This window comes from Aptenodytes patagonicus, chromosome 1, assembly GCF_965638725.1.
Source record: "Aptenodytes patagonicus chromosome 1, bAptPat1.pri.cur, whole genome shotgun sequence".
NCBI lineage: Eukaryota > Metazoa > Chordata > Aves > Sphenisciformes > Spheniscidae > Aptenodytes > Aptenodytes patagonicus.
This window is the reverse complement of record NC_134949.1, coordinates 69,082,447-69,110,033: the sequence shown is the minus strand read 5'-3', so window position 1 is coordinate 69,110,033 and position 27,587 is coordinate 69,082,447. Positions and strand designations below refer to the sequence as shown.

At 40.4% G+C, this 27,587-nt stretch overlaps 1 protein-coding gene across 9 annotated transcripts in view; it reads right to left on the bottom strand.

Annotated features, from left to right (window-relative positions):
• The window catches only part of WNK1 (WNK lysine deficient protein kinase 1), a 108,642-nt gene extending 81,473 nt beyond the window's left edge, over positions 1 to 27,169 (bottom strand). For 7 of the 9 annotated variants that reach the window (XM_076341074.1, XM_076341093.1, XM_076341083.1 and 4 more), the window contains exon 1: positions 25,721 to 27,169. In XM_076341074.1, the coding sequence (XP_076197189.1) occupies positions 25,721 to 26,506 (786 nt within the window). In that variant the 5' untranslated portion in view covers positions 26,507 to 27,169. The remainder of the gene's footprint in view (positions 1 to 25,720) is intronic. The other 2 variants (XM_076341142.1, XM_076341152.1) reach the window with 1 other exon arrangement.
• Between the last annotated feature and the right edge of the window lie 418 nt (positions 27,170 to 27,587).

Sequence of the window (27,587 nt, the reverse complement as noted above, 5' to 3'; positions counted from 1 at the left end):
AGAACGTTTCTTCTTTATGTTAGGTCACAAGAAATCTTAAAGTATGACTCCCAATAACAAAGTTTACCTTTTGTTACAGTAGCACTGTGGGAATTTTTATTTTCAGCAATGCTGAAGATGACTACACTGCTACACTAGTGCACTTAATACCATGTGAAATACTAGACGGAAGGCTCATGCCCAGTGCTCACCAGAGACAGACAGACACAAGCATGCTGCTTAGAGACTGGGGCAGCCAGCTATACCTCAAGTCCCTCTTGAAAAGATGACAACAGAGAAGAGAACCTGTAAAACTCCAAAGGGGCTAGAATAGTCTGCCTGGCTGACAGCCTTCCAAAGAATTCAGCCAGTGTAGATTTTTAGGTTTCCACTTATAAGCAGCATGAATATGACATACCTGGCAGTAAAGCACCTCACTTTTCCCAGGAAAATCAAACATCAGCAAAATTGTACCACCTGTGAGTCTCTACTGGATTACTAGCTTGTTTTCCAGAGCTGTGTTGTGTGTGAATATACACATTAATACAATCTATACTACTCCTCTCCCCACTCTCTCACATCAGCACAAACGTTCATAGGCAAAGCAAGTAGGCCAAACTGAAGAACTGCACCAAATTCCACTTCCGCGGAAAGTAATGACTAAGACTAATCAGTACATTGCCTAATCCCACAATTTCTTTTGGGAAGCCTGCACTCTTCATATTACAGCCATGAAAACTACGTAGCAGCTTCAGAGTAAATTAAGAACTATATTCATACTTTATCAAATCAATTATATATTTTCCTTTGCTTTCCACACAACCAGCAAGAGAACAATTTTAAACAGTAGATATGAAAGCTATGGTTTAGACATGACCTCCTCTGGAATCTCTCAGGTCCTGAGGAATCTGGTCTAAGAATGGCAAGCAACTGTTTAGACTTCAGCGATTTCTATTCTAGGGTCGCTCTAGGCAGCATTTGTGTTTCCTTACACAGAAGTCTGGAAAAAAAGATGGCTAAAAGTTTTATTCAATTTATTCATCCTGAGAGGCTGAACATAAGGGACAGTAATCAAAATGCTGGGCTATACAAAAATAATCAGTATTAGAACAGACAGCTCATCTATTTATTTTCACTTTAAAATTGCTATTTGATCCATGGAAGATAAATGGATCAAGTTTGCTATCTGATACCAGTTCACAATAAGGATTATGTTTATTACATACAGCTTATTACAGAATTGAAGTGTTAGCTGAACTGAATTCTTGATGACCTATTAACCAGCTGGACCATCTTGTCACTTGGCTCAGATGCCTCATTAAAAGTTTTGAAGCTCACATCAATTCTCATTTTGCACTGAATTGATTGCTTTGTCAGTGAGAGGGAAAGTACATAATCATCTCAGTTTAATTTTACTATGAAAATCCAATTCTCCATTCAGAGGGTGACAATACTGCAGGAAAAAAACCTCCTCCACAATCCATTCTGGTTACCTTACAGATTTATTAACTCATTGCATCAAAAGAGCAACTGTGGCTCTTTGTTTCACATATTTCTGTATGACTGTAAAAGTCCTTTTATGAGTAGGTACATGTCTAGAACATTAGGGTGAACTCTTAACCAATTCTGATAAAGGCAAATCAATTTAGAGAATCAAAAACATACTACAATTCTTCATTCTATACACTTCACAAAGCTAGTGGCAAAAGGGAAGAGTTAGCTAAATCTACTTTTCAGTATGCTGAAAAGTTGCATCAATATGCTGGTTGGAAACATGCAAAAGTGTCAAGATGACTCTAAAGATTTACTCAATAATGTTCAAAGTAGGAGGTACACAAGAACTAGTAATGTTCCTGTGCCTCCGACTAGTTCCCTTGCAAAAATCCCAGCATAAAGCCTAGAGGCAATAAAGTTAAATTGTCTATGCAAGTATTTAAGCAGCAGTCCCTGCAAGTCTGCCCCCTGCGCTCCTCCAGTTGTAAAATGAACTCACGTCAGCCTACAGTACATGTTAGCTTCAAGTTTACATACAACATCGGTACATATATTGCATATGCAGCCTGATTACACTAGAGGAGTTACTCTTCCCAGCTTTGCTTCTTTTTCTGCAAACACATCCAAAAAAAGTACTTCATTTAATTTACAGAATTGTGGATTGCGATCAGTTATGACAAGATGACATATGAAGTGTAGGCCAAGCACTAGCAGCCAACAGAAAATTCTTACAATAATCACTAGAGAACTCCATGCCAGATCTCTCTCATTCAGAGATAGATCTCTCAGTCAGATCTTCTCCAGGGATTTATCACAAACTCATCAAATAATTGCCAGGTGTTCTGCATGTTCTTGCAAGACAGACGAAATCAAAAAGGGATCTCATGTAGGGAAAGATTAAGGAGTTCCAGAAACAGTGATTTTTATGGGGCAACCAAAATTTGCTTTCTAGATGAGGTCTCAGAACACTTTGCATAAATACTAGTATTAGTACTAGCGTTTCACAAACATGAAAGTCCTAAAACACATTGGAGGAGCACTTTTTTATTTTTTTAAGCCTCACTGCATCAATGATGCAGTCTTCCTGTGATCTACCAGAATACCCATCTTATCTCAGGCTTCTCAAAGGGAAGCAGTAATAATTATTCCATGCTTACCTAAACAGGCTGACTTATGAAGTCAGGTTCTTGCATCACTTGCATGTTTATGGTAGACTTTCATAATGATACCATATACATTAGAGACATCTATGTTTCTAACGCACTGTGTACATCTTCCTTGGCAAACACCGTACAAGATGTAGATCTAAAAAGCCACTCAAAGTCAGAAATATTTCAGACAATATCAAATGTACCACTAATATGCACATTAACTTTCACAGAGCAAGGAAATTGAGCATAGTTGAGTCACAAGAAAGAAAACACTCAAGTATTTAACAATAGGCAAGTGGTAGGATGAACAACTAAATATACTGGCATGATAAAGCATACTCTGCATCCAGGAGCACAACTGGCTTTACAGTTCAACCCTGAATAATTTTAAAATGAGTTAAAATACAGGAGAAAACATAGTGTAATTGAAATGCAGATGAAGGGACCAGTCAGCTCCTATTATCTAAAGCAACAGAGGATACAAGACATAAAAACAGCGAGTGTTTTGCCGTACAGTAAATCAAGGTCATAATATGCACACCTTGGACATAAAAGGAGTATCTTTATAGAAGTTGAAAAAAACCCAATCTTTCAGCGCTGGACTGACCTGCAAGAAAATGCTTTGACAACTCAAATTTAGTGTTGTAAGACAGCTGAGATGAAAGATTATCAACAGAGTAATCTCCAAGGTGATTCAAAGCAGACAGCTAGGGAAAAGTGCTAGAGGAAGTTTAAGATGAATATTCAGGATTTTTTTTCCTTGGAATTTGGGGGCTACATATGGTAATACAGAATAGCCTTGCCAATGGCAGTACTAAACTAAGGTTTTTTTTCTGAAGAATACTACTGGGAATATCCTGCACTGCCAGAAGACCAACCATGACCTAGAAGACCTTAGACATTCACCACAACCTATCTATGAATCAGCTATTCAAACTGTTACAGCTTATCCAAAAAGCCTGTTTCTCATTACATTGTGCTTTAGTCACATACTGTCTGTCCTTGGTCTGGTGCCACTTTATTTAAATTGTTTGAACAGAACACTGAAGGAATTTCTTGAAGACAAACTATAATGCCTGAGGATGTCATGGTCCAAAGGGCCTACCCTAAAGGGGTCATCACAACCTGTAAACAGGCTTCCTTGTTTTCAATTTACCTCCTACTTTGTCACACTGAAGAACTCTACCTGCAGTTCAAAATTAATTTTAGTTGTGAACTAAAGAGCATCATCCGAAAAAAGTTAAAAAGGTTCAAACATTCTTTCCATACAGTGAAATATCTGATGTTCTGTGCATCATATACCAAAATTATTAATCATGTTTAACACTGAAAAAAGTTTCCTTAGCCAAAAAGTTATCTGAAAACATTTTTAGCACCATGGCTCCATCTGAAACACACTCTTATGTGTTCAGCAAGTCTGCATTCACAAGAAGCCATGGAAGCTGGAATTCAAATGAAAGTGGTTTGTCATAAAAGCTGCACAAGTGTTCTGGTACTGCATCCCTTGCTTCAGTGGCAGTAACTACATTTCTGTGGGGATAAGAGTGGGTAAGTAGATTTGAGACATTCCGTATTTCCGTTCAAATTAAATTCCTTGCCCTACCACACAACCCCAAACACCCCCCCAGTAAAACAATTTTAATTAAGCTAAAGACAGTATCATAAAGATAATAGACACTCAGACCTGGTTTTAGTCTCAAATCCACTAGTTAGTACTTTAACAAGTACACAGGCTTACTCTTGCTAGAAAGGTTAGTCAAGAATTATCTTTCCCCACTCTTGAGACAACAAGACCCCTTTTTCACAGGCAGAGACAGGACCCAGATAGATCTCTGGACAGCTATCTTGTAGAGCAGCCATATTCATTTTCAGAATAAGTGCCCTCTGTCCAACTACCAGGCAACAGGATGTGAGTAGAAGCAGGACAAAGTCCATAGCAGCAGCAGTCTGGAAGCACCTGTGAACCAGTTCCTTTGTCCATCCTCTGTTGCCACTCCCACATTTTCTTCAATTAACTCAGAAACAATCCAAGTGCCAAGATAAACTTTCCAATCAAAATTCTAATGTTTGAATGTTTAGTATGTAGAGATATTGGTGGGAACTTCACCAATTCCTTCTGAAGAGTTTCAGGTAGCTTTGTAATTTTTTTGTCCTTAAGACCCTACCACTACAATAGAAAATCATTTTTCCAGAGGATGGCTATGATCCAAATAGAGACCTCAGTACTTTCAATGGACAGCTGTGTGAAATAGTCTCTTGGGAGTCCAATTCTAAGACCTCTTTTGCTAGGGGATCAAAAGGTAGAAGTATTATTAGATAGTTTTAAATCATAGAATTATAGAATCATAGAATCATTGAGGTTGGAAAAGACCTCTAAGATCATCGAGTCCAACCGTCAACCCAACACCACCATGCCCACTAAACCATGTCCCTAAGTGCCTCATCTACACGTCTTTTAAATACCTCCAGGGATGGGGACTCCACCACTTCCCTGGGCAGCCTGTTCCAATGTTTCACCACTCTTTCAGTAAAGAAATTTTTCCTCAAAACATGAGAAAATTCTTCAGACAGTTTTCTTGTTACCACCACAGGGTTTTGTGCTTAGAACTTCAAGTTTCTTAGTTGGGGCCACAAAATTGAGTTATTGCAAAAGAGGCAGAGAGGGAAGAGAAGTACTTTATCCACTCCTCATTTTCTAATTGCTTACCAAAAATGAGGGCCAAGCCTAAGCACCTGCTGCTGCAGCACCTCAGAAATATTGGAAATAGGCTTCAGTAGCCAGCAATAATATTAGAGTACAGAGTAACAAGTTTTAAAACTCAAAATTTATGATTAACTACACCAGCATCGATACTTAACAGCCTGCAACTGTGAAAGAGGGATGAGACCAACAGACTGTCCAATAAGCAGAAGCTGGACAGATGAATCACAGCCTCAGAGTTACAGTCCTATCTTCAAAGCTGTTAGCAGGCTGAAAAATTTATGAACAGGCTTCTTCAGAATGAGTTGCAACATATCTGTCCATCAGAAACAGACATTCCCCCTTGTGATTTCACTTTGCAAGTAATAAAATCCAGACTGCATTGCAAACAAAGAACAGCAGTTCCCCCCTGCTTGCTCTTGCCCTGAGCACTTTGGCTACAGAGGCTGCTAGTTTTTCGATGCTGTTTTAATCTCTCCCATGCTTCCAACATGTTGAATCTCACAAAAACTTTCCTGTAATTTGCTATTTCAAAGTATGCTTCCTCAGATAGACCTGGTCCATACTTAGTCACCTTCTGTTGAAGGTTCACATAACCAATTGGTTTGGCTCTACATCTGCAGCGCAAATTAATGCTCAATACAAACCAAACCGAGATAGCCTAAGCACTTTCAACATACTAAATTGCTGACTCAGTCCAAACGACTCCATTTCAGAATTAGTCACACATATAAGGCTGTAAGGTGGAAACTGAAATTTGTGCCACTATGAATTCTTATCTCAGCCAACTTCAGTATGCCTGCGTCTAAATAAGGACTTCACAAGAGATCTATTGGCAGTGATCGGCTTTGTAGAAATAGGATGCTTTTCTCCAAAATTCATGTTCTTTCCAAAGACAGACATCCTGTCTTCTGCTTATTGGACATCCAAAGAATGGGATGGTATCATAAGAACACAGTGAAATCTTAAGACCATAGAAGAGACTATGGCTCCAAGTACCCAGAATTTCATTTTTAAAAAATGGAGGGAACAATTTCCAGGTAATCCAAGGGATAACTGCCTTTTCCTATTACAAGCTCCTGCCACTCTTCCTTCCAAAGCACTTTCAAGTTTCTACTTCCCAGGAAGGGCAAACAACATTAGACATAGCACAGACCTGGCTCTGAGCTAATTAAAAAGGAATTCCCATACAATGTGCTAGATACTAAACACTGGAACAAAACTAAAAGCAGTCAAGTACTACTCTGATTATAGCTATATTTAGACTGTTTAGATTTTTTTGCACTTGTTTCATTTACATACATTTCTTTGGACTTTTATTTTTCCCCTCCCTCTGCACAATCATGACTACTATCATTAAAAAAAAAACCACAGACATTTCTCTAACTCTGCAGTCTGTATAGCAACAGTGTTTGCTGGTAGCCCTATTTCACTTAAACCCTGAACATCAAGAGTCCAGTTTGATGTGAAAAAATCCAAAAGGTATTTAAAAGGCCAAAATGTAAACATACAAAGTCCTGTATTTTAAAATACATTAGACAGAAAAGGATAAACATAATTGCCAAATCTAGTAAAAAAATATATATACACACACATATATATTCCATTCTATCCATATCATTTTTCCCTCAAGGCTTGTGGGAAAGCAGACTGATTTTGACAAGGGCATTTGCTTTTAAAATAATAAAAAAATTCACTTTGCAAGATCCAAATTTACTATTACTAAAGCCATTCGAGCAGTATATTTTCATAGATGCTTGCATCAGACTAACTACAACATACCAGTACCAAAGCTAGTTCTCCATCACCTGAACACTGAGGTTAATAGTTGCAAAGTCTGCTGCTTCTGCGAAAATAGAGGCTGCTGTTCCACAAAAAATTTTTTACTTGAAAACTTTAATTCCTATTCCTCCAGAGAAACTTATATCCTGATGAAGCAAGCCATTTCTGAGAATATTAAACTTTACTAGCTTAAACAGTTGCCACACGAACAAGGGAACTGAATTATATTGTACAGCTTTCTATCTTGCATTTCCCATCCTGAAGGTTTGACTTGCACATGCTGTACAAAAAGTAATTATACATTTGTAAAACATAAAGCCAACACACATTGTAAGCTGAACAAACTACTTCATATGGCATCACACGGATGCTAACACGGACTACTGGCAGGCTAGAACACGGATCAAGTCTTTAGAGTTTAAAAGAGATACAGTTTCCAAGTTAGTGTAACCTAGAAAATGTCACTTATTTTAAAGCTTTATTATCTGAAAACTATTTACTCAGAAATACTTCCTCAGTGTAGAGACAACCTACCTGTCTCAATACTGCTTTTAGGTCCCTGCTTCACAACTCCAAAGTACAAAAGCTTAAGGCGCCAATGGATGCAACAAAGCAAGCGCTTTTCTCTGAAGCTTTTCTCTTCAACCATCCTGGCTGAAGCTTCTTAAACAATTAAGTTCAAGACAGACACTTGGCTTGAAAACTTGCAGCTCAGGTGGTTAAGGTACACACCAGTTGGGCAACTGAAAGCAGGATCTTATGACAGGAATCAAACTTAAGTGGTGCTACCTAATGAATTAGTCCCATGCGTCCTGGTAAAGAATTTAAAAGTAGATGACCACTATGTAAATATAGAGCATTACCAACACATTTCTTCCAAAGACAGCTTGCAAAATTACAGACCGTTACAGATCCAAACTCCAGGAAAGTTACATACTTAGGCTATAGAGCTGACCACTCAATCTGCTTGATTGACTGTGCAGTCCAAAAAGCGAAGTAACTGAGTTAGTAAGCAGCTTCCCAACACTGGATGAGTGAACTGTATTCACACTGTCAAGAGGAAAATACACCTGATTGACATTCAAGTTAAGCACATGCATCACCCGCACTGCACTAACTCAGAGTATTACAATATATACAACTGACTTCTCAGTTCTGAGCTCTCAGACACAGACTCTTTTCATTTCACTACAGTCCAGGTTAAAACCAAAAGGTTTCATGCCATTAGACAAAATTTATTTCAAGAGTATTTCCAGTGACTGATGAGGATAGAGCTCATCTGGACAGAGATACATGTTGTCCCTTAGATTAAGGTCAGCAGTTCTACTCAAGGAATCCAGCCCATCATGAACACAAAAGACAAATATGTGAATTTTCATACTTTCGGAAGAAACAAAATAGGTATCAACTTGCACATTATGCCAACTGATGGGTAGTAATGCATATAACATATATACAGCTTAATTTTAACCATCATTTAGGCCTTGTCACCAAGTCTTGCACTGAACATTCAAATACTAAATTGTTGTGGTAGGATTTTTGCCAGCAATGCCCAGAGGGCTGCAAAAGTAAGCAAGATGTCTCTTCATATCACTTCACCCAAAGAACTCCCCAAAACAACTTCTCTTTTGCAACTTCATCTCACTGCTACTATAATGCTTGGATTTTTAGTTACTCAGCACAAGAGCATACTCCTCTAATGCTTTTAGAATAGAGTTGCTGAAAAGAGCTAACAGCAACTATTACTCCATTTGCAGATCCTTTTCTGAATAAAATCAGAAAACTATTAATGCTCTACAGGTTGCATTTTCTAAAGCACAACACTCCAAACACAACACATGAAGCTCAGTCCTTTGAACTACTGTTTAGAAAACACCTTCCGGAGTTGTCATCCAAAGGTCCACAGCTGCAATAACCAAATTAGATCCACAAGTATTCCAGTGGGGTAAATTCACTTCTTAGGAGAAGACAGGAGGAAACAGCAAGTTAGGAGACTAGACAATACACATCATCTCCTTGACCCTCAGGATCAAAGAAAACTACACTTGACATCCACAACCTATAAGGCATAATAACCTAATATTGCCCCACATCAGTAACAGCTATGGAAAGTAGCTGCAATGCCACTCCAGTCTACTGGTAAGCCGCCTTCTGTCCTTAAGTTTCCTCTGCACCAGTTCTTTCAGGGAAAGTGGCATACTTGTCATGGAATAACCAGTTGGGTCCCTATAGTTAGCTTATACAATATCATTAGTGCTAGTCAGACATTGAATTAGAAGCCAAGATACAAGACAGATGAAACCAAGACTCCTCACCCAAACTTTTTTTCCATAGACGCTACAGCAGGAATCCTGTAGGAACACTGAAGAAAACAAAAATCACGGCAAGTATTTCAATAGGAACAGGAAAAAAAAGTGCTATTATTTGGAGTCTCCAAGTTATACCATCATCAGTCATAGTCCTATTAGATACTCTGGAGTAATGTGGGCATGTGGCTAGATACAAATAGCCTCTGCACTTCCACCATTCAGGAAGAACCAAAAACCAAACAATGCAATAGCCACAGATGCTTAAAAAAAAGTGAAACTAAACTGATAAAAAGGCAAATTAATTCAGCTCGGTTTCCCCAATAAGACAGTTGACCTCTCTTATCTTTGATGAATGTGTCCCAAGATGTGATGAAGTGCATAGCACCACGACCCTTGATCTCTGCTTGACAGAAGTCATCATTCAAGGCTCAAGATATTTCGTTATCCTACCATGTTTAATAGACTGTTCAAAACCCACAAAACACAGCTAGGCTAACAGCTATACTTGCTATTTCCAAGTGCACACACTGATGACTCCCAGATCCTCAAACTGTAAACCTGACACTAAACTAGAAAATGGTCATTCAGGTGAGGTTCCAGATGAAAGACTTCCTAGTGCTTTGACACCAAAGCAAGGAATCACATGTCAATATACGGCTGAAAAAACACCAATATTTATCAGAATATGACCTATCCCAGACAACTTATTTTATAGAAAGTCAGAGAACAGGGAGAACTGAAGTCCATCATGATTCTGAAGCAAGGAAGTTGCAGACTTTAAGATATATATCCATAAACACCATCAATATGTCAATGAAAAGCATGCTCTAAGTTCCTGTCATCTAGACCAACTGTGTGGATTCAAACACAACAAAAGCTTTCACTGAAAGACACGTGCAATTCAAAGGCCACAAAATCCTCACTAAAGGACTCAAGAACAGCTTCAGCCTCTCCAACTCCCACTAGACTCCCCAAACCTCCAGAGCTGCAAATCACCTCTTTCATACTGGCTACAAGGGCTTCTATCACACAGGCACTGCATTAGTGAATTCTACAAACCAGAAGTAAACCATTTCTGAAACACAATATACCTGGAAGCAAAAGTGAGATCTATGCAGACAAAGCAACTCAACCAGACAGTGTTTTGGGGGTTTTGATGGGGTTTTTTTTTGTTTTTGTTGGGTTTTGGGGATTTTTTTTCCTTTTCTGAGGCCTGTAGGGACTAGGAGCTAGCAGTGTGGTCAACTATATTTATTGTTCTGTTGTCTAAAAGTGTTAACCATAGACATTAAAAATATTTTAAGTACCTCTTTGAACTACAAAGCTTTTTAGAGCAACAGGCACAACTCCACTCAAGGTTTGAGAAGCAGGTGGTTTGACTAAAACATGGCCAATTTCCCTGTTTGGTTTTTTTTTTTAGCATAAGTCTGTAGTTATTGCAAATTCTGTTTCAGTCCTATACACTGCAGTCTTCACTAGAAAAGAACTACAGTCTCGCTTTACATTAGTTTTTTGCAGAGAAGCTATTTTAAGTTAATGACCATGCCCATTCTCCCATTAAAGTGTTTTTTTCAGTCATGTACTTAGCACTCAAGTTTTTTTATGGCACTTTGTTTCACATTATGCTCAGCAGCCCATGCAACACATAGCATTTTGCAACCAAATAGCCAATGGCCATTGGCAGACTTCCACCCCCCCTTTCTCAGTATTATTGGAATAAATCAAGCCTTATTTGCACATGGATGGCAGCAAAAACCCTCTGCAACCTGCAAAGTCAAGTTAACCCCCTTAATTATCACTGTCAAGTAAATTTATTATGAATCTCATTACACTTGATTCATTGTTAGCTAGGATCACATCAGGTATCTCAGCTTTTTTGCTAGAAATCCATATTGAAACACAGACTGAGGATTATCAACTGGCCAAAAGACCACTGGGTAATAGTCTGGATAAGTGTTCTTACTTAATAAAACTACAAAAGGAAAGGAGACAATTAGAAGATTTCAGAGCAATCCTTTTAGCTACTTTAGGAACAGCATCAGTAAAATCCAGCATCAGTGGCTGAAACATTATCATCAGTGTAAGAGGACTTCTGTAATACTCTAGAAAAAGAATTATAACTTCACCTGGAAAAAGAATCTGCATTTAAGTGGTTCAACTTCATTCCTCCTCCTTTCAGTAAGTCTTAGACTGTTTCTAACGGTTTCATAGTACAGCTTCATTTCAAGTTAGAGTAACATTTACAGCCCTCTAAACTAACAATTTGGTCACCAACTTATGATCCCAGTGACTCCTGATAAACTCACAGCTGTTGGACTGAGTATTTATACATGAAACAACTGACGTATTTCCATCTGGTCTTCATGACAAGAGGATGACTATATAGAATGGCAAATCACTACTGCTTCCAAACAAAACTCAGGGAAGAGGAAAGGGAAACTGCTGAGTTGGACTGCCCTTGACCCATGACAAACAGACAACTCAGCTGTCACTTATGTTTTGGTCATTTGAGAAGCAGCAGAAAGTGTATCTGAAATGAGACACCCTATTCAGCTGAAGCTCAATCTAGTCCATGGATTTTTTTTTTCCCCTTCCTGGAAAGAGATTCGGCTTGAGAAGGGGGAAGGGAGAAGGCAAGAGTATAAGGCAAATTCCCAAGAGAACTGTAAGCACATTTCCATGGAAAAGATTGATTTACCAGCTGGAAAACCTAAGTTTGGAAGAAGGCAGCTTCAGGAGTCAAAATTTAGATGCAGGTTTTAACCATGTTCATTACTCTTTTACATAGGGTAGCTGAACGCAGACACAGATACAAAATCTGCCTCATTCCAGAGTGGGGGGAAAGAGGGGGCAGGCAGGCAAGAAAAAAAAAAAATCCTTGTTTTGCCAGATGGCTTATTCAGGGACCACAGGAGGATTCAGGAAGGCCAAAGTTACAAAATAAAGCAAAAAAAAAGCAACATTGGCAATGACTGATACAATGTTTTGTTGGGGGGAGGAATGAGAATACTTCCTGAACAGGTAAGAAGCAAGAACAATTACCATTCCCACACAGGAACAAGAAAAACAAAAGATGCTATTTCCCTGCATATTATTGCCAGAGAAGATAAGGACAGAAGTCAAAGGGAAAGTGGAAAATAGTTTTCAACATCATCAACCGACTCATTCTTTCCATTCTAAATTCCAATGCCGACTTCCTCAGATTTCATACTGCTCTGAAGTGACAAAATATACTTAAAACATCACTATGCTTACAGCCTGCTGCTTTTTAACTGCACTCATCCACAACAGCCTAGTTAACATGCATATCAGTTGAGTCATTACCTGGTATTTATCAGTGATTTTAGATAAAGTAGTTGCACTCCTTCAAATTTTACAAGTTTACCCAAACCGTGTGGTTTGTTGCAAAAAGTTATCAAGATCAGAAGTTGAGCAACATATACTCTTGGATGTGATACAACAGTAAAAATCACACAGCACAAGCATACTTTAGAAATCCAGTATTATCTTATAAGCTGCCACATTAGAAGCCACAACTGTTTTCTGACAGAGGTCAAACCACTGAAGAACTGTAGTGAAGCAAACCTTCAATTAAACAATTCGGAACACTAACCAGCAATTTGCAATAATAGTAAATAACAGAGGCTACCACAAAAAGAATTTTGGGAATTATTTTGCTGATGTTGAAAGCACAGCTAACTGCTTTAGCACAGTGATCCTGGCATACTTCCTTTGGCTAGCCTGACCTAATTTAAAGCTACTTAAGCTTTCTTCACAAAACTGAACCATTTCTTTGCTTCACCATTTGAGATAATTACTGTTTGCACTAGCATTAGTTTTCATCCGTGAAAAAAGGACTAACAGTTCTTGCAGATTCTTCTATATCAGTTTATCAGCAAGCTCAAATTCAAAACCCTATCACTTACATGATTTAGAATCTAAGGATGCTTTCCCCCACATGCCAAGGAATAATGGGATTTTACAGTATGGGTTTATCAAGCAGAAACCATTTATCGCGTAGGTACATTAGGAGTTTTCCCAACATCTCTACATTTGGGGCAGCAATTCTCTGCAAAGTTTTTCTCACTCTTGTTCAACTCAACTTTAGAGCTCTTCATCTTAGAAAACAGATCCAGAAAGCCTTCTGGAACAGCAAGTCATCTACTACTAACTAGGCCACAGATGCTGGTTTGGGACAAGATCGTAGAATCATTTAGGTTGAAAAAGACCTTTAAGATCATCGGGTCCAACCGTAAACCTAACACAGCCTCTCCAGTTCCAAAAAAAAACTCTTTCAAACACCTAAATTATGGTCACAAAGTTTAACTTAGAGACAAAATGTGTAGGTTCACAATCTATTACAAAATACTAAAAAAACCTACAACAAATAGCAACAAGATGTTCATCATTACTGGCTGCTGCCCTTATACAAAGTCTGAATACATGCATAAAATGACTTTACATGTTCATGTAAAGTTAAACAAATTTTTAATCCACAAATCTGTAAAAAACTGAGAAACTGAGGTACGTCAACAGTAGGTAGCTTATTCAGTAAGATATTACTAAACTAAGAATACAAAGGGAGGCATTTTGGCAAAAAGCAGTGAAGAAAGCCATAAACTTTAGTACAAATATTATATTGATGATACTTTCATGAACTAGCCATTCATAGCAATGGCAATTTTCAGAATCCATTCATGGTTTAAACTTGCCTGGTCCTAAAACTTTAAAATGTCATGTACATCCTAAGAAACAAGGTTTTTTGCTATTCCTCACCTTTGTCTTGTAAATGACTTTTCAACTCTCTAAGTTCCTTAGAGGAAACCACTTAAGTCAACAGTAATTACAGATTTAAGAGTCTCCAACACCAATAAATCAGACTTCAATTCTGCCTAGTTTTCCGAGATTCGCCCAAATTTGAGAAGTAAGATTTCATACTGGACGGGAGGAAGAAAAACATTTTTTTTTTAAACCTAGCCCCAAGATATAGACAAGACAACTGGCTATTTTTCCTATTTGAAGTAAGTGCTACCATATACATTTAGTCACGTTCAGTTGCACTGATATGCTGTAATTTGTGCTGTATTACTGTTGTGGCACTTTTTTTTTTTTTACCCTCTCCATTCATACGCAGTTCCACGAGAAGCCCTGTATCCCATTTGATGCATCTATGCAAACACCTTGGAAACTCTAGGGACACCAACTATAAGAAAAATCACCAGTCTGTCAAAAAAGCAGAAAAGGAAGTGAACAGTATATGATATTAAGCTATATTAGTCTAACCTGACTGTAGCAAGTTTTGCTTTATAGGCCTACTACCTGAATAAATCAAGAAACTCATTTGGACAAAATTGTTTCATTACTAACACCCAGATAGAAGGCACAAATTACAAAGTATAGGACCATTCTTAAATAGTTGCATTACAATCTAAAGCAACTGGAAAGATTTGTTCTCCTACATAGACAGAAAAAAATGCAATCCCTAAACAACAGGATGTTAACTACTTATTTGTTCTGTACATGAAACTTACTTGACACACAAATGCAACTCAAAACAGAATTCCCTGGGATCTTTTCACTTTCTGCAAACACAAGATGACTACAACTTGAAAGGCCAAAATTCCTTGTTCTTCCTCCTCAGATTTCTCACAATTTTTTTTTTCCGCAACCACTGAAAAGCACTAAACATTCAAGCAGGTAGTCTACAAAACCAAAGGGATATAGGAAACACATGCATGTTTTCCTAGACTAAACTTGAGTATTAAAGACAGTTTTTTTGACAGATCTTCAGGTACAGACCATGCAAAAATGTATGAATGTATTACAGCATTTAAGACTTCAGCAGCAACCCAAAGCCTCTTCACTTTTTTTTTGTTCCTGAGGGTAAATACTGAACCTCTCGGATACGTTCAGGCTTGTATAATGAGATCAGCAAACGAAATCATACCATCACCTGAACTGGCTCACAGTTGCCATCAAGAGGCAAAAAAATTCAAATTCAAGTGCCCTGTGTAATTTCCCCCTTCCCCCCCCCCAGGTACAGACAACTTGAAATGCATTCTGCTTTGAGCTGCTTGTCTGCAGAAAAAAGCTCAAGCTGCATGCAAAGGAAGTAGAGAAAACCACAGAAAAAAACATTCTAAAACTAAACTTAAAGTCTTATTTTTGTATCAGACATTTCTGCAGTTTCTCCATTTTTAGCACGCTGTTCCTGGCAAGCCTAACAACTAAGCCCCAAATCACGATAAATGCAAATGAAAACCATGCCCCCAAAGGCCATTCTACATACTGTCAATCTCTACTTGCCTACATCCAGAAAGGGCAATATAAAAAAAATTTCAATCACTTTTCAGACAGTATTTCTTACTGTAGGATACATGTCTGAATGGACTGCTTCTCAAGGACTCTCCAATTCAAGTTTAGTCTCACTTATCATATTTTTTTCTCTAGGGAAGACTCAAAGGCTCTGAGTCCAAACCAGCTATAGCAAAACAGAGCACATTAAGTTAGCATCTTGCATTTTTATGTAGACACACAACTTATTTCCCTGATGAAAGCATACTGTAAGCAGCTGAATAAAGAAAGAGACAAACCAAACATGGTTTTATGTTGGAGAATATCTGTAGGAATAAAAGCCTTACTTAAAAGAAGCAGATTTTAAAACAGACACGGTAACATTTTGCAACATTTAAGCAAAACCTGCTAACAGTTCAGAAATTGCCATTAACAGATGCATATTACATAAGCGTGCACAGATTTGCAGATCCTTAAGATAATCAGCCTGGATTGCTGAAGCTTTTAATAGCAATATTTGTGGGTTATTGTCTGTATGTCATTAGTCTTTGCCAGGATAGAAGCAGTCAAAACACATTCAGATTGGGGTCATACACTTGCCAGCAACAGTCAGCAAAGAAAAAAAAAGTCACAGGCTTGCTCTAAGAGAGGAAAACGTCCAAGGAAAACTGGGTAACACCATCAGTTGGATAGTCTTAAACTATCATGAGGCTATATTAACTGGCCAAAACCAGATAAAATGCACATAGTTGTTGGTATCAGCTTTGTACTGTCTTCCGTTTAGGTCAGCATTCCTACATAGTTGTTTCAGATTTACCCCAATTACAAAAAGATCAGTATTCCTATTCTTTTCAAATTCTTCTAAATGGTGGTAATAAACTCTAATCACTTAAATGAGTTTTTCCACTTGTAGTTTTTTTGCTATCTGTTGCTAGCCCCAAATCTGCTATTAGAACCCACTATCTTCAGCTACTGATGCAATGAAATTAGGAATGGCTGAAACCATCCAGATGAAAAAGAAGATCCAGAACAGCTAAACAGAAACAACAAAGCTTCTCCCTCATATAAGGGGTCTAATAAAGCTTATTTTCCACACCATCAGCTGTCCTAAAGCATAAAAATAGCTGCTCAGTGGCTAGCTATCGAAAGTTTCTATCAATGACTGCTTATTAACAGAGGCAATAGGATCCAAACCATTCTGAACTATGGCTCAAAATACAGCATCCACATCACAAGTTATCAGACTTGCCAAAGCTTCCTCTTTGTTTTAATCTTACTGGTAACGTGCTAAAAGGAGTCCTGCTAACCACTCATGAAAGGAAGACTTGAAAAGCACCATAGTGATCTTGTCCTGAGAACAGATACTCCAGAGAATTGCTGCCCAGACTATTGGCAATAGATGAACCGGATGATTTGAGACTCATATTCTTGGGCACACTGAGTACAAAAAGAAATGTTATCCCCTACATTAAAACACACAGGCCTGGGCAAAGCATCAGTTCCAGTGTCATTGACACATCACTTAAAAGCTCATAGATATTTTAGTTACAAGATAGATGGCCATCAAGTATAAACATACTTTTTGCAGGGTTTCTAAACTAAGAATGTAGGTAGCAATTCCAAAGATTCTGCTTATACCTAAAACGATAAATCCAAGCTTGGTAAGTTTGCCTCCCCGAGTGATTTAGAATGAGTTATCCTTGTAAAAATTGCTTACTGCTTTACATAGATATTAATACTTAAACAGCTTCTGGAAGACAAAAAATACCAACACAAGTCTACTTTTTAGCTGGCTGCAGTTTCCTTTGCTGAAGAATAAACTAAGAGCATGTTAAGTTGCTTGTGAGCCATGCAAAGTAACATACAGTGCTGCTAGGAATTACCCAGGCAAATCTGGAAGTGTTTTGGAATAATCTGGGTATGTGCAATGCACCTGTCATCACCAGGTGAAAAGTTCAGAATATGTTTGGGAACCAAACATATTCTATAATGAATATTGAATATTCTATAATGAATATAATTCTGAACATAAGCTATGTTCAGAATATGTTCTGGTCACTGTATTCCATTCCAGTTATTTTACTCTGGCTTATTAGAAAAAAGACGACTTGGCAACATCTGTGATGATCTTGTTGCAAGGATCTCCTTTTGGGTTCAGAGGATAGCATCACATAGCACAGAACATCATTAACACAAAGTTTATCCTTTGCTGCATGGAGTTAAGGAGCATTCTGCAGATTGTGCCCATAAGACAAGAAATGAGCAAGCTCCCTTTCTCAAGGATGACCTCAAGTGAGCCACAGATTCAATCCTAGTCACCTCTTCACTTCCCCTGGCTCTCCCAAGGGGAATAATGAGGGCAACCAAAACCACACATTGAGAAGTGCTGGTATGACAATTTCTGAATATGCTGAGAAAGTTGGAAGTAAGGTAGAAAGAAGGCTATCTGTAGTATCTTGACCAGACATTCAAACACTGTTTAAGTTTCAGTACATAGCCTGAATCATTCTGAAAATCAGCTAGAAGAAAGTCCTGGGGACTGTAAGCAGCTTCCACAAAAATACTTATGAAGCCAGTATAAAAAGTTGAGTCTCATTTGTTAGGACAAGAATTTTAACATCGTATCTGAAGAGATTTTCAGATGCCTCATGTTAGATAAAAGCCTTCAACTACTCTGAGAAATCGATTTTCAAGCAGCACTACAAATCCAGCTATTTAGAATAGGAATTGTTTCAAGCATACTGGAAGAGTGTTTTTCCAGACATGGTATACACACATCATGATCAAGTTAAAACCATGGAATCATTATCTAAAGTTTTAAGAGTCGAAAACAGCAACTTTCTACCATCTGCTATTAAAAAAAAACACACATGCTCTGCCAAGAGAAAAAGTTTTATGCCCAGCTGCGGAAGCACTGCAAACTTGCATGATATTTATTCTTTTTCTTATAGCACAAATGTTACAGCCATTATGTCTGCATTTCCATTTTTCATAAGTTAATAACTCTCAAGACTAAGACAGGCTTGAAAATGTGAACTTGAAGACTGAAACAGAGAAATACTCAACTTTTATTTCAACTCAATCATGATTTGGAAGAACCAATTAGTGATCTAAAAAAAAAAAGCATTGCTAATCTTTACAGGAAGCGAGAGTTTCTGAAGAGATGCATGACAGGAAGCATCAAGGCTGCCACTGCTTAGCACAAACTTTGTCACATGCAGTATGGAGAACCTGGGTGACAGTCAGAGCTGTGCTGTTCAACAAGCTGCTGGTATGAAACAAAAAAAATGACAAAATAAGAAAAAGGATATGTGGCCCGGGGGGATGTTGCTAACCAAAAGGTACTGAATCTACACTGCACCATGCACTGCACCCATGGAGACTACCACAGATCTATTACTGCTTGTTTTATTTATTACTCTGCTAGACAGCTCTCAAAGGACTCTATACAGGATGTCTCCAGGGACTTTTATCAGGTGGGTTTTTTTTTCCCCTTTCAAAGAAAGATTATAGTCCTAATACTTTTCCTTAGCCCTCAAAAGTTTAGTTATGAAGCTAAGCGTTTCTATTTTAAACCACAACAGCCCAAACCAAATCTCATTTAAGAGATTTAATTCTGCAGCTCTCAAACCCACCCGAACTGACAAATAAGAACCTGTTTATTTCCACAAGAAATACTGCATTTTCAGAATGTACTTACCCAATTGTATTTATTGCCTCGCAACCAGCCAGTTACAAATTGAACCACAGCCACCTCCAAAAGTGATATCCCTTTGAGGTAAGATTATTTTCCTAAGTAGAGGTCTCCTAACAGCTGCAGCTCCAGAATGTACTTTAAAGCTCCCTTCTCTCTTTCAGGGTCACCTTTGTAAAGTCTGAGGGAGCCTGACCACTGTTTATACTTCTGCAGGTAATTAGTCTGGCTCCTTTCCCATGTCATTTATCAAGTTGTCAATTGTATCAATTACAGCACAAACACTCAGGAATATGGCTGGGTTTTGTTCCTTAGCCAAAGGAGAAATTTTCACATCAGAGATTTGAAGCCAGTAAGTACCTGTAATTTGTTCTACCCCATGACATGGAAAACCAACAGAAAATTTAGACTTTACTGCACAAAATTTCAAGCTCCCTATGTGTGCACACTTGAAGACACTTGGAAATCCAGTGTAACCTGAAAGTGTTATAAACCAATTACACACTTACGGTTTTACAGATTTTTTGCTTTCAGTATTTTGTAATTTGTAGAGCCGAGAACAGAAAAAGAGCTAATAAGGACAGAATGGCGTTCACAGAGATTGTCACATACCTTTATTAATCTACATTTGTGACAATTATGCATCTGACCCAGAAGTGGTCATGAATGGGAGGCACACTGCTGCTGTTACAGTGGCTGTAGCCACATATCGTTATGCTTACAGACTAGTAGAGTTATTTTAAACATTGATGTGAAGTACAGGGTAGGCATGGGAGTCACCATACTGGATTAGACTTGAGCTTGATCTGTTTCAGTAGAAGTTTTTATAAATGTATTTTAAAATATTCAGAATTAAACCACAGTTAGAGCTTTCAAAGAATGTATCTTTGTTTCAGGATGTTGACTGTTCCTCCAGAACTAGCAGAATGTAATTGTTTTCCAGTAGCACTTAACAGGCAGATGAATTCCAGGTCCACGCTCCTCAGCTTCCTCTCACTGCACAAAGGTTTTGATCTGGTTTTCCATTTTGCTTTAATGTAGCTAAACGATTGTGCATCAGAGCTAGCACCTTTGCAGTCAGGCCTCCTAGTGAGCAATATGCAACCAGCTTTAAAACAAAGAAGACTACAGGATGCCACAGTTACGTGTTACGAGACCTTGTTTGGTTGTCAGACTTGAACATGCAGCTTCTGAAACATTCCCAGCTCAGCCAGTCCAGAAAGCAAAGAGATTTTTAAGAATTATACTTTGACTCCAGTAAGCTGATATTTATCATGGTGAGCCTGCAGTGGAGCCTATACTCCAGAGTATAGAAACTACATTCCATTGTTGTCTGCTGACCTAAAAATCAGTATTACATAAAGCTTTAAGTCTAAGAGATAAAGATAGGTATAGTTAAATCTGAAGTGTCACTAAAAGTGAAGATATACATCATATCCAAGCAACTTCCTGTATTGTGAGTTTTAAGTTAACTTCTATACATTGTTACACTCAGAAAAATTCTGACATATGGAAATATTATTTAGCACCTCACTACTTCCTGTAACAAAGTGATGACCCGTTGCATTATCATTTTTACCAGAGTGCACTACAGAATCTCATGGGTCATATTTGGTTATGGCATTATGTTTGTTCTCAACTGTTTTTTCATTGCTACTGCCTATGTAAAGAGAAATCCATTTCTAAGTTGGGAGCATTTGTACACTACACTTGGTCTACAGTTAACAGTCTGCAACAAAATTGCATACACATAACCCACACTAGCTTATTACCCAGAAGATTTATAACTAAAAGGTAACCAAATTCACATTCCGCTTCCCCTCAAAGTAGTAATGAGTACAACATACTCTTCTCGCACCACTTTCACCTCTCGAACCCATTTCTTACCCCCAGAAGCTCTATCTCGCTTAGAGACAGCCCTCAACCTCCTTTTCCCCTTCAGCAGCTCGCATGTTAAACACAATAACCTAACACTGCTCTGAAGCCAGAGTAAAAATGACAAAGTGACATACCAGCAAGAAGATGCATTCATGAACTGTAACTGTTGACTGACCAACCTACCCTTTCTGTCAAAGAAATACAAAGGACAGGAGTGATACCGCACATACCACATAAGCAGTGCTGTTCTCCAATGCACAGTTTACCAGGAATGCGTTTTCAACTGATGTAAATATCTTTCTACTAACAGTTTCTAAATCGTGCTTCCTTTAAGAGAAGACACTGTTCAAATGAAAGAAGGTAAGTCTTCAAATGCTTGACAATATATAGTTCAAAAAAAAAAAAAGAGCCCAATTTACCTTCCATATCATCAAGCGCACTTTCATATTTGAAGAGTTACTAATTTGAATGACAGAACCCAGCGCAATAATTCTAGACACAAGATTCTGCAGTCCAGCAAGCGACTGCACCACCCTGTATTGTTCTGTAAACCAGAAGTTAAATGACAGCCCTGATTTAAAACCAATTCAAACTGAAACAGGGACTCAGAGGATGACACATTACCCCTAACATTTGGCTTTTACAGTCAACTATGTGACTTGCTACCTTAAGCATAAGAGTATTACTTTGCTTAGATAAACTTAATGCAACAGGAAAAGGCATCACATTTTAGCCACAATGTTACCTAAATTGTACAGAGGTGACAAAAGACTTACTGCTCAGAAATGTAATTTAAAAAGACTAACCAGTAACACGATTGTACAGGAAGAGTCACTTTAAATTAAAATAGAAAACAGCAGCAGTAACCACTTTTGACAACTTCTACTTAAAGATCATTAAAGCAGTAACTCCAACTACCACTTCACTCAATTTATGAGATGTGCTAATGACAACAGTAGGAGGCACACTTGACTCAGAGTAACTAGAGTTGAGACGAATATATACAATGGGAATAAAAGTGTTGAAGGCTAACACTACACTAACAATTTCCTTGCAGTAACTGAAGCTGAGCACTGGCCCTAAGCAGTTGCTTCTCAGGTCTTCACAGCTCCACTATGCTCACAGCAGGGCAGATATTTCACATTTAAATACCTGCATCCAATATTCAAACTAGATTCAGTTACAATTTGCTTCATATAGACAGACCACAAAGTAAACTAGGATAGTGCATCAGTCACACCTTTGTTAGGATTTTGCTGCACATCTATAGCAACCTTGAAATACTCAATTCCTTCAAATCAAATCTTCCCATCTTCCACAGATCAAGAAAAACTAGAGTCTTGGCCAGGACCTCCCTTGCTGGAGATACTAACACCACCATTAGGTCACCCATAGAATTTCAGCTCTTTCTCCTATTTCCTCCACAGTTCACAACATCAAGCATATGGGGCATTACAAGGCAGTTCGAGAGCCTTCTTAAGGATATGGAGCAATATTCTCCAGAGTATCAGCAGCAACTTGGAAACCCAAGCTGCATTTGATAAACAGCACCCAAACTCCCTTCGAAAGGAAACATACTGATATTCTCAGATTTTACACTATATCACTACAGAGCACATACATAAAAATTAGGTATAGTTGCATTATTCAGCATTAAAAAGTCGTTCTGCCAGAGACCATCACGAAGTCTTTTGTGCTGTCCTTGATCCACAAGATTCCTACTACAGAATTTGCTCCAATACTTAAACGCTGTAGTTTAACTGAGTTGAAAGCAGCTGGCATCTTGCTTCCTTCCAAACAACAGAATTTTAAAGAAACTGAAGCATTCGAGGTATACTAGAAGAGCCTTAAAAGAACACATGCCCAAAGACTCTGCAAAACTACAAACTGTTCTCACCCCATTCTGTTATACATTTTGCAATCAAGAATTGTGATACACCTTTATCAACTTTGGACAAGCCATGAGAGGAACAACTTAGTCTGCATAATCATGCTAAGCAGCCTCATTCCGGCAGCACTACAGTATCACTGTTTAGAAGACTCTAGAGAGGTGGGACACCTAGGATGCCTGTGCTTGCTAGCATGAATACAGAGAAGAAAAGCTCTTCTATTGCTAAGGAACATTATTTCAATACAATTAAAAGTAATCATCAGTTAGTTATGGTTGGTGTAATATAACATGGAAGAAAATCGTTCATATTTCCCTAATAAAATAATTATGCTTTGAAGGTTCACCAATCCTCAAACCATGGCATTCTGGAAAACCAATGACATTTAAGTTTCAGTCCATCTTTGTGAATCCAGATTGTATTTTGATACAAATCACACATAACGAACATCACTAACTTGTCAACACTTACATTTTCTTAGAGAAAGAAGAGGATGTACCCATCATACCAACAAATACCAAGTTCCTCCTTTTATTTCTAAATGCAAACAATAAAACAGGACTTACTCTTAAAATATTCTAGCAGCTGTAGAGTCTAGCTCCTTTAGCAAATACTTTTAACAGCTATAAAATTTATATTGCTGTTTCAAACTTGTCATTTTGTACACAGTCTCCTTATGAGAGGAAAACTACAGCCTTCAAATAATTTAACCCACAAGGCACTCTTGTAACATAGTTAACCTCCAAGCAAAACATCAAATATTTCCCCCTTACAAATATTTTCATTCATACTTTTTGCAATCTGTCATTTTAAATACTACTCATGAAATTCTTCAATCAATTGAAAGCTCAGCAACATGCCCTTTATAAATGAGCTTCTTCATTAAATTACTTCAAAGAAGGTGCTTCTTTAGACAGTTTGTCCACATGCTACCGATGATGATTAAGACACTTCAAGAGAGGCAATGTCAGCGAAGTGACTGATGCCAAGCTGACTTTAGTTTCTGATCAGTAAGTAAAGATTAAAATGGATTTCAGGGGTTAAAGTCAAGGAACTCCAAAATTGCAAAGATTAAAATTTCAAATAAAAGTCATAATTTTGGTAGATTATTAATCTCCTCTCGGTTCAAACTGCACATGAACAGTTTAAGCAGAGCCCAACACTGGATAATTTCACTTTTTTTACCTAAAATTAATGCTCAGAAGATGACCACAGTAAGTACACAGCTAGCATAGAGGAGCAAGGCACGCTTAAGGGTCACAAAGAAAAATGGAAGCTTACTTCCACAGTCAGTAAGCATAGAATAATGGCAATAACATAATCAACCAAGATACCGGTAGAATGCTTGAGCAATCATCCAAAAGCAAATATGAATACAAATCGAGAAATCTCTCAATAAATTCTCTCAGTTTGACTGGAATAGATATAAAATTGCTTTTGAGGGGAAGAAAGTTTTGGTGCAGTTACTGCAATCAGTCATTTGTGAGCAGCTAACTGCTTAAAAACCCCTCAAAGACTTCTGGGATTTTGACCCAATGCTCTTTTGTCTGCCCTAAAATGGATGGGAACACACACAATAATACTACGTGAACCCCGCACCAAAACCCAACACTAAAAAACAAGCACTATCCTTTTAATTTAATGCTGAGGCTTTGAAAACAAACTAGTACACCAGGTATTTGTTCCTGGTACTCCAAGCTCTTCCCACTTCTTTTAAGGTTGTCGCACAGCACCCTGCGTCTCGGTTATACAAGCTCTGACTCACGTGGAACCAAGGGTGTTCTTGCCATCGTTAGACTGGGCTTCTACAGAACTCTGGCTCTGCTCAGGCTAGAAACTTGGCAGAAGAGCAGTGTCTTAGTCCAGTTTACTCCACCAGTCATTTGGAAAGGTTAAACTTCAGGGGGCTTTTTTAAAGCTTCAGAAAGGAAACAATTACTTTCTTCCTTGTGCCTGTATCAAGTGAGAACCCTAGAACTTAGAATGAAAAAATAGCTTTGCAAAACTAAGCAATGTGATGCACTACATGACTTTGTGTATATTCTAGGGTTACCTCCTACAAGAATCCACTGCCACAAACATACAAAATGTCTGTGAAATTAACATTTTAGTTTATTTTTTCTGAGAAAAACACCTACACAAATTCTGAAAAATTAAGGCTAGCTCAAGTTGACATTCACCTATATTGTAATGGGCACATCTTCCTTCAGCCTCCCTGAGGCTGTGTACAAGTATTTTTACAATCCTCCAAGTTACCTTTTAGAGGCGTAAAATGCAAGATGCTATACGAAACAGAACCGTAGTACATTTTCTGATGATAAAGCTAAAAAATTCTTCAGAGAGCAGAGTATTTAAAAGAATTAAAAGGCAAACTGACTCCAAGGAAAGGCTGCACCTTTCTTCCAAAGGAGTGCCTCAGGTAAGGTCTGCAGTTCCCTGTCTGAATAAAGCAGACCTCGAGTTGATGGATTTTACCTCCTTCAAGCACACAGCCTAGCACCTGGGAGAGTGACTGTGCTTTGGTAATTCACAATTTTTATTTATTTTACCTGCAGCTCGCACCAGGCGACTTCCACAGTGGTATCCGTATCCAGTCCTTTATACACAGTTTTGAAAGAGCCTCTTCCAATCTCGATGTCAAACTTCAGGAAGCGGCCATCCGGGGAGATGCCCACTGCCTTGGTCTCAAGCTCTTCGATGTCTTCCTGCTGTGTTCTCCGCTCGTCAAATTCCCGGCTGGCAGCTGACGTGATGCCAGCGGCACTGGTGGGGGGTAGCGCAGTTGCCTCATCCTCCTCCTCCTTGGGCAGCAGCGGGGCGGCATCCTTCGCGGCAGGGGGCTCCTGAGCAGACCGTCCTTCGAAGGGAAGCGGGGCAGGCGGCGGCGGTGGCTGCAGCAGCAAGGGAGCCTGGGCAGCACTGACAGCAATGCAAGAGGTCCGGCTGGCACACTCAGGAGGAGAGACCAACGGAGCGGCACTGCCTCCCAAGACAGGGGCCGAGGGCGCTGCGGGCTGCAAACTGGGTAGCTCTAAGGCTGTAGCATTGGAGTCGCAGATCACGCTACGGCGGAAGAAGCGGTGCTCGGTGGCTGCCGCCCCTCGGCTGTCCTTGTCCATGGTGTGGCGGCGGCGCCGGTACTCCTCACTACGGCCTCCGCTCCCTGCTCCACCGCCTGCTCCACCGGCCCCGGAGGCTCCGTGGTCGGCGGCGGCGGCTCCCAGCTTCTCTCCGATGGAGCTGTCCGAGCTGGAACCGTTCTTGGGCGGCGGCGGTGGGGGAGCCAGGAAGCGAGGGGCCGGGGTGCCGCTGTCTGCGGCGCCCCCCGACATCATGTCCCGGGGGAGCGCTGCTAGGGCGAGGCGGCAGCGGCGGGGGGGAGGCGAGGGAAGGGGCCGGTCACTGAGCGGGGAGCGCGCCTGTCCGCGGCTGCCGTTGCAGCTGCAACAGAGGAGGGTCCCAAGGGCTCCTTACGGCGGAGCTGGGAGGCGGCTGCTGGGGAGGCTGGGCCGGCGGGGTGGGTCCCCGGTCAGTGTCTGCATCCATCCTGCAGCGGGGAGCCGGGCAGCGGGGCCGACATGGAGCACCAGGAGCGAAGACGGGGCGCGGGGATGGGGGCGGCAAGGGAAGGAAAAACCCAAGCACCGGGCCCGGGCGGGGAGAGAGGCGCCCCGAGGCAGGTCCCCGACCGGGGAGAAGCCGGTGCCTCGCCCGGCTGCTTTAAGGCGAGAGGAGCGCGCTGCGATTATTCCCCGGCGATGGAAAGAAAGCGGGGCAGGTCCGGGTGCCCGCCGGAGCGAGGGCCTGCGGGGCGGGGAAGGGGCCGGGAAGCGAGGCAGGGAGAGGGGGGCAGGCCCCGCACGCCGGCCGCGAAGGAAGCTGCCGCGCTCAGTCACTCGCACCGGGTGGGGGAGGCCTGGGCAGGCCCAGCGCCCGCAACTCGGCGAGGGGGCAGGGAAAAGGGGCCCGGGGGCTCAGCCCCGCCTCACAGGGGCGCCCATGGCGGCCGCGGCCTCCACCTCCCGGCAGGCAGCCACCGCCCGCGCGCGGCCGGGCCGCGCTCCCTCCAACAGCGGCGGCCGCCGCCGCCGCCGCCTCGCACGGAGCCGGAAACCCTCCTCCTGCCCCCCGCCCGCGGCTCGCAGCCTCTCCTCACCGGAGGCCGCCCACCGCCGCCGCCGCCACAGGTGAGCCGAGTCCGGGTGGCGCCCCGCGCCGCGGCGGGGAGGAGGGAGCGGGAGCCGCCGCGGCCGCCCCGGGGACGTCTCCGCGCTAAATGGCGACGGGAGCCCGAAACCGACACACAGGAGAGGGGGAGGAGGGCCAGCGCCGCCGGCCACGCCCCCTTCCGCGCCCGCCCTGCGCACGCGCGCACGCCCGCGCTGGGGAAGCGGCTCGCCTCCTCCCCGCTCCGCA